At 51.1% G+C, this 13,499-nt stretch overlaps 1 protein-coding gene across 1 annotated transcript in view; it reads left to right on the plus strand.

The window, feature by feature from the left end:
- Window positions 1-13,499, plus strand: part of LOC142590142 (meteorin-like protein) — a 64,008-nt gene that overhangs the window by 41,568 nt on the left and 8,941 nt on the right. Inside the window, exon 4 of the mRNA XM_075702026.1 lies at window positions 5,827-5,883. Within this exon, the coding sequence (XP_075558141.1) occupies window positions 5,827-5,883 (57 nt within the window). The remainder of the gene's footprint in view (window positions 1-5,826; window positions 5,884-13,499) is intronic.

The raw sequence follows: 13,499 nt of genomic DNA on the forward strand, positions 1-13,499 counted from the left end.
GGCTTGCCTGCGAATGCAAAAGAGGTTCCCCATAATTACCTAGCCAGGATCTCATTTCTTTCGCTGCAACGAACGACTGTCTGCTTGTGGGGGGAGTGGTGAGTGGTGGGGGAGGGAAGGCTGATGCGAAATTGTGGATGGGCCTGCACCGTTATAAAAGATGAGCTTAACATTGCCGCAAACTTACTTCAGCGCTCACAAATGAATGTTTGTTGCTTATTGCGCAATCTCCGTTGAGGAAACCGTTCCGCTGTTGCGCATTTCAAGCGAAACTGACTTAAGCAGGCGATCCCACGACGATTCGGTTGTTGCCGCGTAATTACGCAGCAACGGGCTGGCTTGCCGTTGTTCACTCTTCCCATGACCACGAGAAGTCTCGTGTGAGCCATCGCACTTAGTGGCAACCGTCTGTTAATGTTTCTTCTGTTTTTCAAGGCCCCAGCGCGTGCTTGTAACCGCAAACACATGTGCGGCACATGTCCGCCTTTTTTTTTCTGAAAGGGCATGTCGTTTTTCGCGGCCAACTATACGGCGGCCGCCAGAAGTCGGGAGCAGACGACACCCGATACGTTGGCTCCTGCTTTTACTAAGGGTGGCGCCCTCGTGCGGTGGGTCTTCGAGGCCGTTAAGGAGAGTTCTCTCCCCCCACCCCCTCACCCTTCTTCTTTTCCTAAATTTCTCTTTTTTTTTCTTTCTAAGGCTTCGCGTAAGTGCAGTTGACTGTCTTGCCGAAGACAAATCGTGCTTTGAGAGTATTTTAATTCTAGATTTCTGACTGCACCTGTTTGGACCGACAGACGGCAATTGAAAGCTTTTTATTTTGTGCTTACTGCTTGTTACAACCCTGCGGCGGCGCGCACAGGCTCACATCGCGTCCTCGACTCCGCTTGACGTGAAGGCGAATAAAGCGGCAGATGACACGTGCTATGTTTCATAATGAAGCCGCCTGGAGACCAGGCGCAGTGCGCGCCCACTTCTCGGCAACGCGCACAACACAGCGACCGAAATCGTCTTCTCGAGCCCTACTGTAGCTCTTCGGAGGGCCGTCGTGGTCCCACTGATGCACTCCGCTGTTGGTGTACGGTCAAATGCACTGCATAGCGTGCTCTTTGCGCCAGACAACCGCATTTGCATTCTGCTCGACACGTCTTCTCTTGGCGCGTCTGCCGTTTGCGTTTGATATGGGAGGTCGGGTTTCTTTTTTTTTTGGTACCTGTTCGTTCCTGCTGCTAGCTCTTGCGTGTGCGGTCGATGTCGATGAAACGGGTTTCACTCTTTTTTTTTTTTTTTGATCGATATATGCTCGTTGCGTGCTGTAAGACTTGAGGTTAAGAGAACCGCAAACTGTATCGAGTGCGTGACGAGGAAGTATCCTAATTTCTGTTTCTTTACTTACTTCGTTCAAGATTTGATACGGAGAAAGAGTTATCAGGATGTGGGACCCGACGGGCGATGCCGAGGGCATAATACTGCTTAAGGGTATAATACATGTCGACTAGCTTATAGAGCCAGCACACGCAAATAACTAAAGCAGAGTCGCGTCGCCACTTAAGCGCCCCACTATACGTGCCCTTGTTTGTAAGCGAGCCCTTAGCAGACGATAAAGTTAGGCTTAGCATAGACAGCTCCGCATTTCTGTCTTCGCAGACGACTCTGTCGTAAAAGTTGCCTTCTGCCGTCGTCTGTTCATCCTTATTTTGTTTCCGCAACTGGTCTGTGCTGTCGATGTGTGATGCGTTCAAATCGGGCAGGGTGGCCTTCGCAAATTGCTGCGGTTTCAATTAAGCACGATCTACGGTACGGTATACGCGACCAGTTTAAATTCCTGCTGCTTTTGTTTAGCTCTGTCAATCTGGTCGGCTCTGTATTCAGGATGCGATAGTATCGCGTTTCTAAACTGCCTGGCCTGAGCTTATCTCAACGACTGCACAGCACGGATCTTTTAGTTCGGGTGGTAACCGCTGTCTGCTGTACTTATGTATACTGTGCGGTATTATCTTCCGCACAGAGGAAAGAACGTTTGGATTTGCATAATCCTTTCCACAGCTTGAGCAATCGCCATGTGCGCCACTTGCAAAATGCACCCGTCTAGTAACCATGTGTTGGCGCTTGCTGAATTGGTTAAATCCGACTTGATCCCATCGACCGTAATGAAAAGTCGAGGATTATACCCAAGAAACCAGTGTGAGCGCAACGCTTTTGTGTGATCATTTCCTGAAAGCTATTCATAATTTGTTTCAGGCGTTGCATTTAAAACAGCTCTCTCTCTCTCTCAAACAGCTAGTTAGTCTGTACGGCTTCCTATAATTTCGGCAGTTAAAACTTGCAAGAAGCTGCGAGTGCATCTGCTTGTGCAAACAATATTTCTTTTCTATATCAGCGTCGTGCTTGCACGTTCAGACCTTGTGCAAGGGCTTTGAATAAACACCGAGCGGTGTTGGCTGCGCCGCCAGAGTTTTACTATTGAATCGTTTGCACTTCTTTGGCCGCCGTCAGCAGCCTGTTTCTCATAATCGAAATCGTGACCTGGGTGAACGCCAGCCCTCCCGCCAATGGTCTGGCGGCGTCCAAAAACTCGGCTAAACGACACCCACATAAGAAATAGGTAGCAAACGCCCCCGATTTTGCGGGCCCCAAAAGAAGGCGGTAAGGAAGGTCGTCGATGTTATCGTCTGCTTTTTGTTCTCAACTACCCCCCCCCCCCCGCTCTCCTCTCGCAGAACCGGCGCCCTATAGAAGGGCGCATGAAAGAGACAAAACAAAGTCCGACCACACACCATCGTCGTCACCACGTCTTCGAAAACACAACTGAAACGAGCTCAAATCGATACGCAACAAGCTTGAAGCAAGTGGAACAGACGGAACTCGCAGGGCGTCCGGTTTAATTATAAGTCGTCTGCTTCCCTGCGTGTTGCCCGAATAGTTTTCCATTGGGAACGCGTAGGCAGTAGGCAAGCTTGGAACAGGTGGAACAGACGAACATGAAAACGTCCGGTCTCATTAGTCGTCTGCTCCCCGCGCGTTACTTGCCCGAAGTGCTTCCCATTGGCCTCGCAGAAAGAAACTTCGTGACCCGGTGACGGTGCCACTATGTTCTACAGCCGGGGTAGGGGAAGAGGGGGCGGGGAAGAGGGGGAGGGGGGATGAAGAGCGAGCAAGCGTGCGAGGTTGGAACACGATCGAACGTGCGTTCTTTTAAAACATTAGCGTCACCCTTACAGAGGCGTGAAAAACAAAAGGAGCGGAGGCGGGAGAGAAAGCGAGCCGGGAAGCGATGCGTGCCGGTCCGTTATAGAGAAACCGAAACTGGTTCCCCTTCGGCGGTTCACGCTCGCCGCGGTGTGCGCTTCGAAAGCCGCACACGACGATGGCGTCCCGATTCGTGAAGTCCCTGGACGAGCCGTGTTCGCGCGAGTTGCGTGCGAGGTCAACCGGTGCAGCGCATGAAAATCGAACGAAAGGCCCCTCGCGGGTCGTCCGGAACGAGGTCGCCCATCGGCTCGGTCTGCACGTTCGGGCCGAAGCCGAAGAACGCGGCAGCCATCGTTGGCCCTCGCCTGCAGTCTTGTTTTTCTCTTGCGGTTCGTCTTCTGCACTCGCGACTGGTCTTCTGCATCTTTCATCTGCAGTCTTGCTCCCTTCAATTCTCCTGCTCCGCTTACAGGTGGTATTCTGCTTCGGGTACATGGCGCCTTCTTCGTCTTCCGCGATTATTTTTTTTTTCTTACGTGGTCATTTCTCGTCTGCCATGCAACGACCTACTCATAGTACATATTTTAGTTTTTGGATGCGCTTGCCAAATTTGTTTTTGTTTTTGCAACAAACCTTCCGCTTGGTTCGTTTGTTACATTGGCTTTCACGCGTCTGGTCCCTCTGTTTTTCTCTTCGTGTCGTCTGCACTTTATTCCGCCCAGCTTCCGAATGTTCGTCTGCTTTGACGCCGTAGCCGGCGTCACTACCGTGAATGCACCCCACCCCCCCCCTCTTCCCCGGCCCCCGCTGTACTCCTTCCTGTCTCATGTCTCATATGCAGTGACCTACTCGCGACGCGCGTCCTGTTTTTGTGCTGAACTCATTAATTTCCCTTCCATTTTGCTCCTGCATTACGTCTATCCGGTTCGTGTGCAGGTTTTGTCGTCTGCTGCATTCGACGAGGAGAGCTCTTCTGCTCGCCCCGGGTAAACAACGTGTTCTGCTCTGGTCTAACTGTATGATGTTGTCGTTTGCTTCTATCGACAGTAAGAAGAAAAGGTGCTGCAGCAAGCTGTGCATTAGGCAATAATCCACGTCGCGTGTATATTAGTTTTCATCTGGAGCGTCTCCCGCAACGTTGCAAGCGCTGATTACACAATGACCGTGGCTGTTTGGAGAGTGATACGATAGCTACCGGAGGGCATACCTCACAACGACGAACTGTTGTGAAGTCATCTTACAAGATGCAAAGGTCCGCTTCGTAAATATTGCATTCTATGATGCGTTTTGGCGAGCTATAGCAGACGCAATTCGCGCACCTTGAGTGTAACAAATCACGGCTTGGCATCAGCAAAAACCAAGCATACTGCGATCGTCTTGAACATGCCACGACGCTGACATCACATTCCGTGCGGGCAAAAAGATAAATAATAAGAAGAAAGGGAGAAATAAAAATTGTAAGATTCTAATGTAATTACATTATTTCTCTCCGAAGGCAAAATTAATGCACGTTATACCGAGGTTTTAATAGTTATTTAGCAGATACCACTATTCAAAGCGGTGAACGGCAACGTCAACGTGGTCTGCATGCACGTTTTGCCTGTACTGCGCCTTTTGTTCACAAGCATGAAGCTGTATAAAAAAAAAAAACGTGTTTTTGATTGTTTTTTTTTACACCACTCCTGCGTAGAACGCCGCAGCTGGTTAAAGGAAGAAAGGAAACACTGTAAACATTAGCATTTATAGCGCATTTCTAGTTTGTCCATCTGCTTTTCTTCTGCGTCACAAGGAAGCGCGACCTCCAAGTGTCTTCTGTTCGCGAATTTCCAGTTTTCGTCTGCACACACACGAAAAGGAAAACTTCCTAGCTCTCACAGAAATAAACCTTCCGTGGCGATCCACATACCGTGAACGTATGCTGCGTAAAGTGGGTTCGCAGAAAAGGTCATTCCTGTCCACGACTTTTCGTATCGGACCCTATTTATGGAAGGGGAAAGCGTCCCCCCAAAAAAACTCGTGACGGAGCTATTTGGGTTCTCTAGAAAAACAAGGCTCTCGATATCGTTGCCGCAAAGAAAGAGTTCCGCCTGCCGGAGCAGTTTCTTTCTTTCTTTTTTTTTTGTTCCTCTTTATTTTACCGTCGTCGTGGTGCAGAAGGATTCGACTTTTGAAATATGTGACTCGCAGTGGGGACGAAGTTTCTTTTAAGGTTTCCGAAAGAGTAGTCTAAAGAGCCGCCTACCCTCCAGATATGCACTTTTGCCATACGATCACACGGGATTGTATGATATTTTGATGTAGGATGCTCTGCGATGAAACGGGGTTGTTGCTGCATATGGGAAGATCTTGGTACGTACGGGGATTCATTTAAATTGACGCTAAAAGGCCGACATTAACTCTATTGAGACTGACGTAGTACGACCGCGTACTTTAGAAGTTCCTCACACATATGTACACGCACTTCATCACAGGGGCATTCGTATGCATGACTTTTCCTTTACCTTGTTAACCCTCGGTTTTTATTTACTTACCTTGTCGTCGTCGTTGTTCTGTGGTGAACAGTTCTTCATTTCAGGCATGCGGCGTCGTCCAGCGCTAATCTTCATTTTCTTTTTTTCGTTCTCTCCTTCGCAGAATGCAGACCGTGCACAGATAGGGAACTCCTGCATCACTACTGCTCCAGCGATTTCGGTAAGTGCCCACTTCGACACGACCTGTGTTGCACACGTAATCTCCAACCATGAGCCAGAGACATAATGTCAACATAAATTCGGGAACTACATCAATCCGTTTGTTCAGGTTGTCTATAGGTTCACCTGCATCGATAACAGCGGCTTAATTCGGGCTCCGAAATGTATAACACTTAGGACTACTCCTGCCTTGGAACAACCGAACACAGAGCGATTACAAGTCGTACTTCCATATAATTACGCGCGTGAGGCGTGAGGCTCGGTTATTTTCCTGTTCCCGTTTCAATTTATATGCTGATTGAGACCTTTTAAGACCTGTGCGTCTTCTTTCAGCCCATCAACGCTTTCTTTTTTTAAATTGTTTCCTCAAGGGAATAGCTGTTACCCGTAAGAGTCCAGCATTGTGAGCAATTCGAGTAGTTCGTCTGCGTCGTCTGCTACTATAAAATCGTTGTTCGCCATGCTGCGAATTGTGGCTTAATGTATGAGCACGCACTTGTTGCACTCGGTCTTCCCTTTGGAAGCGATCAAGAGCAAAAAAAAAATGGAAAGCGTGGGTAGTCTTACATGCGGCCTGCGGTTTTTGCCGTCTGCTAGGCATATAACCAGGCGTCAGGGTCTTTATTATCTTTCTTTTCGCCGAGTCAAAGGCAAATATGTTATGACTGCTTCGTTTTTCTCGTATGGAGTTCCTCTCGATGAGGAATGAATTGCAGCCATTTTAATTCGCTTCGTGGATGTGTTCTCCACCATCCCCGCATCGACGAAGTTATCGTTGAACACGTATTCTTTATAGCGGGCTGTCTTCGCGGCAATGTATTTAAACGAAAAGTCGTAATATTAGATGGCCCCGTATTTATGGACAACACCCCCCGAGCTTTCGCGTCATTCCACAAAGGACTCTCAAGGGTCATGGCACTCGTTAAAAGTGGTCGTCTGCTGTGGCCGCGCTTAACAGACGATACCACGCGCACAAGCTTTCGTCTGCTTTAAATGAGATTCTCGCGGCGACAAGGTTACGACCGTTCCCAACTCCGCGCCCCCTGAAAGAAAAAAGAAAGGAACATAAAAATGTGGAACTCGCAAACGAAAATACACAGCAGCAATAGGGCGAAGTGTAAAGAGATAGAGGTCTTCGGGCTAAAGACCCGCGTGCGTGTGGCTCGCGAAGTCTTGTTTATGACGTCTCAAAACTCTGTGTGCCGCGCCACCACGCGGCCCGTGTCTGCATTCCCAGAGTGTCTCTTTTCAGATTCTGATGAGAAAAAGAGGGCGAGGGAGCAGCGGCACACAGGGAAGGGGAGAGGGCAAGACGTTGAGCAGACGACAAACATAACTCGAACAAGCAGACGACGCACACGCGCAGACGCAAAGCACAAACGACGAAAAGGTTGCAGTAGAGGAGGAAGAGCGAGTGCATAGCTCTGCACTTGAAACTTGCGTGAGTGCGATGATAAGCTGTACGGGATGTAAACAGAAATAAAGAAGAAGAAACAAAAAATGACGCACTCATCGCGCCGGCGACATCATCAAGGAGATGCTAGCTCCCTCCTTCTCTCACACGCCGAGATTCATGTCTCCGTGAAAGCGAAGCCAATAAACAAGATACAAGAAAGGAAAAAGTCAGGGAGTGCAGGCTCGTGAGTCTGCACCCTGGGTTCACTCCCGCGGTCTCACGCTCCTAGTGGTTAGCGCGCTCCGTTGTCACCAGAGGGCGCCACGATGCGCCGAAGTATAAGAAAAAGGAAAAAAAAGCAGAAGTGCCAGTGTGCTGTAGCAGAAGTTCACGCAACAGCAGCGTCATCAAGCGGCGAGCCCTACGAACCACCGGCACAGGGGCTGGCTCGTCGGTGTCTTGGCTACGGGCTAAAAATAAAGCTCGCGCCTCCTCTTCGCCTCGTTGTGGGCGTCGGAGGAGCTTCTCGAAGGTTAGAAAGAAGGGACACGGCAGGCAGCAACTCGCCAGTTTGTGCAGGGGCAGAATCTCAAATCTTTTTCTCTCTCGCCAATGTCGAGGTGGGGAGGGGGAGGTGGCAGGGAGCAAAAGAAGAAAGATTGCTGGATACGAGGCGACGAGGGTTATCTGTAACAGGCCACCCTGTGGACAGATGCGACGCAGCCGAAAAAACGTCCCCTCTCCCGTATACCGCGCATTTTTGGTCGAAGGGGACAACTCGGCACAAAGTGTCTGTTGGCGGACCGGCCGACAACCGAAAAGAAATAGGAAGAAAGAAAACAGGAACAGAAGAAAACCACATGACTCCATTCGCCATGTTGCATGCACGCGCAACATTATCGGCGAGCTCCCTTGCCCCGTTCCCTGTCTAAAGGCTGGTGGGAACAGTGGCGCGCGTGGGAAGATGAAGTTGTTGGCGGGAAATTGGAGACGCCATATTGTTTCTGTTATACTGAACCGGCGTGACGCGTCGTTTGCTTGTGTCGAGTTTTCGTCTGCTCTGCACAACAACAGCCGACCCGCGCGTTTTTCGAACGTCTGGCTTTCGTCGGCGATCGACGACTGTAGAGTGGTGCACATCCCGTCTGAAATGCCGTGCCTTCATTGGCTAATGCTTGCTTCTTGACGTTTGGTATCAAGTCCAAATAGTCGGTCAATCTTACATATTTCCGTTACAAACAGTCTGTACCACTTAATGACCACCCACGCACAGCCTATACTATCTATATAAACGTTCGCTACACAAGTTACATTATTCATCTGCAAAACATGGATGCTTGGCATTACTTGGACGCCAGCTACGCTTGAGTCTGCCAAATTTTTTCAATATCTTGATTCGCAATTTTACCTAGCCCGTCCAACTCCTGCAAGTGGAGTTTGGGTTGGTCATGTAATGTGTACGGTGGGTTAGAGAATAGAGTAACAATGAACGTTAAGGAAGCGCAAACGCAGATGAGGTAGCGAGAGAACTAGAGGACAGTTGTGAATTAAGGAAGTCCGCTGGCACAAAGTGGATTCAGCTAACGTAGAACACGGGCAACGGGATGTCATTTGGAGAGGTCTTCGTCCTGCAGTGGATCTAAAACATGATGATCATGATGATGATAAATGCCGGAGGCTCGGTGCAGCGCACAGCATTCAGTATCCCTTTAATGTCCAATTAAACGCCAGTTCCACAACAAGGAAAGTTGCAATTGATCCACATTTGTGTCTGCACCATGCAGAGTACATTTGTAAAAACTAAGATGGAGTGTAATTTCGCTGAAACCTAGTTGCATAGAAATTAATTAATGATTGGTTTACGGAGCTATCCACTATCGAAAATGCTTTCCAGCGTATCAAAAACGCTGCTACGGGCCATGCGTTAAGCTTCCAGTGATTTAAACATAATTTTGATTTGTAAAAGTATGCGTTAGAAAGATGACACGTTGGGCCATTACAGGGGTATCCTTATATTCGCAAGGCACACCTTGCCTTTTAGGGGAGCAGCTATATGGCCATTCGACAGACCCGCCATTTCTGAGACTTGTTGCTTCAACACAAGAGGGTGTACACCGAGTAAGCGCGCTTTCTCGCGTATGTGGGTCGCTCCACGAAGTGTGTATATACACATTTCACTCAGGGTCACAACGCGAGTGCGCGTATACTACGCAGGCATGGGTTCCAGGGTCTGTGTACACTGGATACACTCTTCTCTCGCGGGTAGCGTCTCACTCCCTGCGAACGAAGCCCCCCCCCCCCTCTTTTTCTTGGAACTACCACGGAGCGGGCTTAGACAGTGGTTTCGCTCGTGAGAACCGAGCGTCGCACAGTCATCCACGGATCTCTCTTCCTTCTTCTACGCTCTCGGTACTGCGAAGCGTCTTGCGCAATAATGAGCACCGTGCGACTTCGACGCTGGTGTCATCTAGCGGCGAACGGAAGACTGCTCGGCGTGCGCTTTCGCGACATGCACTTCCGTAACATTTCTTTCTCTCCGCTTCGTGCCTTTGGCTCTGTGCATTAGGTCTCATTAAAATCGCGCCAGGGTGGTGGAGCATATAGAGCTGGTTTTCATCAGGGGGGCCGGGATAGTTAGGGGACGCTAGCGGGCCATGCGTTAGGGAGGTTACTTGCGCGGCCAGCGGAAGTACATTGTGCAGACATTGGATCTCTTCACTTTGTCAAGCACCACTTCGGGCAGTCCTGGGCAGTCTGGCGCAACAAATCGAAGATGCCCATTGCGTCACACGGGTGGCGCCGACGTAGCCAATATGTAGGACAGTAAGGAATTTGTTGTGGCGCGCGATCACGTGACAGAAACGATGGAAGCTCTGGAAAGGGGAATAAAGTTCTTGTCCCCTGCCATAATTCATTCGTCCAATGGTGCTATATATGAACGCTGTGGATAAGCACAGACGCGCGAAACAGTATCTGGCCGTATATATGCATAGCTTCGAACAAACACTGACGACAGTTCTCACGAGACAGCTTATGTGCGTGCTCGCGTTTTATGTTCAGTTGCCGAGCGTGTACTACATTATAGTACGTCACGACTCGATGCGTTCATTAAACAGAGGCGTGGTGCTCAATCTTCTTGGAAAGAACAAGGAGGAGAGAGGCTGACTGTGTGTGTGTGTGTGTGTGTGTGTGTGTGTGTGTGTGTGTGTGTGTGTGTGTGTGTGTGTGTGTGTGTCTCGGGATTGGGGAAGGAAGGAAGTGAGCGAGAGAGAAAAAAAACGCGCTCGAGTCTTTGGGATCGCTGTCCACGTCATCTTCCCATGGTTGCCCCTCTCTCGCACTCTTGGCAAAGCAAAGAGCGCGCTGAGCTTGTGTACACGAGCGCATAAAACGGAAACGGGAGACACCACGGCGGCTCGTCGACAGCGCAAGCGTACAAGCACGACATGCCGCGTCTGTGTCTAAAGAACTTGTTTCCCACACCTCTGATCTTGCTCCCTAGCCCGCGCGTGTCGGCCGTTTCTCTGATTAGTGTGATGTCTGCGTACGTCCTTTTATATCTTTCTCTTTTGTCTCTTGTGCGTTGCGGTACACAGTAGCGTTCGCTGGATGACGCCTGGAGTTGACACAAGCGAGCCTGCGGAATGCGCTCCTCTTTCGATGCCGCCACAGTCGGCTGCTTCTGCAGCGTACATGCATGCTTACGGTCTACGAGTCTTTCCCACAGAACTCCTCGGGCTCGCTCGCTCCCTTGCCCATGGCACTTCGAAGCTCGGTTTATCTTTCTGCGTAGCAGTATCTTGTTTCATTAGTATACGAAAGAAGCACGCGCAAGCGCATCTGTCCTGTCTAAAAAAAAAAAAATGTTCCTTTGGGGTTTCTGGTATGCGCCCCGTTGTTGTCTCCGGGTCTGTCCTTCCGTTCGGCCTTGGCCGAGCACTATCGCGTTCGTGAAACGGAGTGGTCGACATGCCTGTGTGCGTGTCCTTGACTTTTTTGTGTGTTTTTTGTGTGACTTGGGCGTTGGCCGGTGCGGACGTTAGCGAAGTACACGCTCACGAAATGCGGCCACCGCACGACTGCGACTGGGTGCGAATGCGCTAGCAGCGGTAGTTGCCACGAAACAGAACGTTGCTCTTAGCTATTGCTCCGCGGAACTCGTTATTTGGGGTGGTCTGCACAATATACGGTGGTCAGGGTAAGCCAGCGGATAACATAACGTTGCCGATGTTTCCGTCCGGATACTTTATATAGCTCTGAGGTTGACATTTAATGGCTCTTTGGTGAATTACAGTTCAGGAGTACCAGAAACGTGGAACTCTGCGTTTGTCTTATTCGTCGGCACTTTTGCGGAAGGGTGAGGTTTGACAGGCAAACCCCGACCCGTACATGCGTATGAGGAGTCGTAGCCAGTTATCGAAAGTTGCCGATCGGTCGCGGGTGCCACTGAGCCGACCGCTCATCGACCTCGGAACTGTGGTCACGCGCGACATTTGTCAGTGCAGTCCGTCACGCAAGCTACGTTCGGTGGCGACCTAGGAACGCAGTGATAGTGTCAGATTCGGAAGAGAATTTGCATAGGTAAGTCAGCTACATTGCGTGCACTCAGTGACGTCACGGCAGAAGCGAAATGCTTTCAAAATCAACGTTTCTCAAGAACTGTTTCGTGGCGCGGATGCGCAGAGAGTGGAGTACACTGCGGATTGTGGCCGGAGCTCTGAATTTGCATAACCTGACACCGAGCTGTAGTCAAGTTGTATCGAGCGAACGGATACGTTCGTTTGGAGTCGGCTAAGACGTGATAATTCAGTGCGAGCTCCGGAGGTCCACAAAACCGCCCTGCGCTTAATTCCATCTGTTCCTCCGCGCTTCGAAAACATAGTTCCTGAAAAACACCGATATTCGGAGTAGTTCGCGTGCGCCATGACGTCACGGAAAAACGAAAAACGAGGCACGTAATCAGCTGACAAATACATACAAGTTCTCTTCGAGTGGAGCAGTGGTATATTTGCCGCTGCGTTCTTAAGCTGTAAGCCTCGTTGTGGCTGTAACCGCAGGCGTAGGCGGCTCTCGCTTTCTTTCTCTCGCTACGGTTTCACGGAACGTGCGTGCCGACAAGGCCCAGCGTGTAGCGCCAGCACGAACGGCGGATTACTCGTTTGAACTTATAAAATTGCCAGCCCTGTCCTTCCTGGGCGGAATCCATAAATCTCGGCGAAGCGCCCTCTGCGCGAAGCCCAGCGCAACGCATATCGCACCGCGGCCTGTTCTCTCCGCCCACCTGCTAAAAAGCGTGCGACCTTCTGGCCGCCAACAGGTGCGGCTGGGCACGCGAAACAGGTGACCGACGCCGCTTGGTGGTGGACGACGTGCAGTCGACGATCGCGGGGAAATCTCGTTCCCCGATCACGATCTCGCGGCGCGCGCCGTGTCGGCTAGGCTCGGCTCGAGATGGCTCGGGCGCGCGTGCCTGATTGACCTCCCCTCCTTTTCCAGTCCTCCTCGCTAAATGCGAGGGTGCTGACCTCTGCCGGCCAGCCACAGCTGTCCGACGCGAGGCCGCATCATGAGTGGCGTTTAAATGTCCCCCGCAAGCCGCACGCGCACCGCACAGACCCTCGGCCCACACAAAAGCCCCCTTTCGCAAGGCCCAGCCATCTTACTACACTCCATCCGCGCGCGCCCTCCACGCCCCAATGCAAATCGCACCGTTGAGCGAAGAGCAAAAGCCGCGAGCCCCGAAAGATCGCGAGCGAAAACATCGCGGCAGCGGCGGCGCCTGGCGGCGTCGTATCGGCCCTGCAGACGTAGTGTGTGCCTATGTGCGCGCGAGCGCGAGCAGACGAAACGCAAGCAGAAGCAAAACAGACGGCGAATGCAAAAGAAGACCGGCGACCGACCGCTCGCTGAGCAAACGACGAACAAGATGCACGCAGACGAGAGAAGAAAAAGGGCCGCGCAGGAAAGACGCAGCAGACGACGCGTGCCCGCGTCTTCTGTCCAGCGTTGCCAGGCCGGAAACCGGTTCGGGGCCAGATTAGGCCTAAGTGCGAGCGAAGCATGGAAAATAAAAGAGATTGTGCGGCGGGAAGGACGGCACGGAGGGCCCCAGCCTGAGCAGCCAGACTGGCGTCGGCGGCCCGGGCTGCCTTGCTTCGTTTGCGGGTTGAGTCGAGTCGATGAGCCAGCGCTGCGGTCGGTGTGCCGGCGGGGAGAGGTCA

Source organism: Dermacentor variabilis, chromosome 8 (assembly GCF_050947875.1).
Source record: "Dermacentor variabilis isolate Ectoservices chromosome 8, ASM5094787v1, whole genome shotgun sequence".
In the NCBI taxonomy this organism is placed as follows: Eukaryota; Metazoa; Arthropoda; class Arachnida; order Ixodida; family Ixodidae; genus Dermacentor; species Dermacentor variabilis.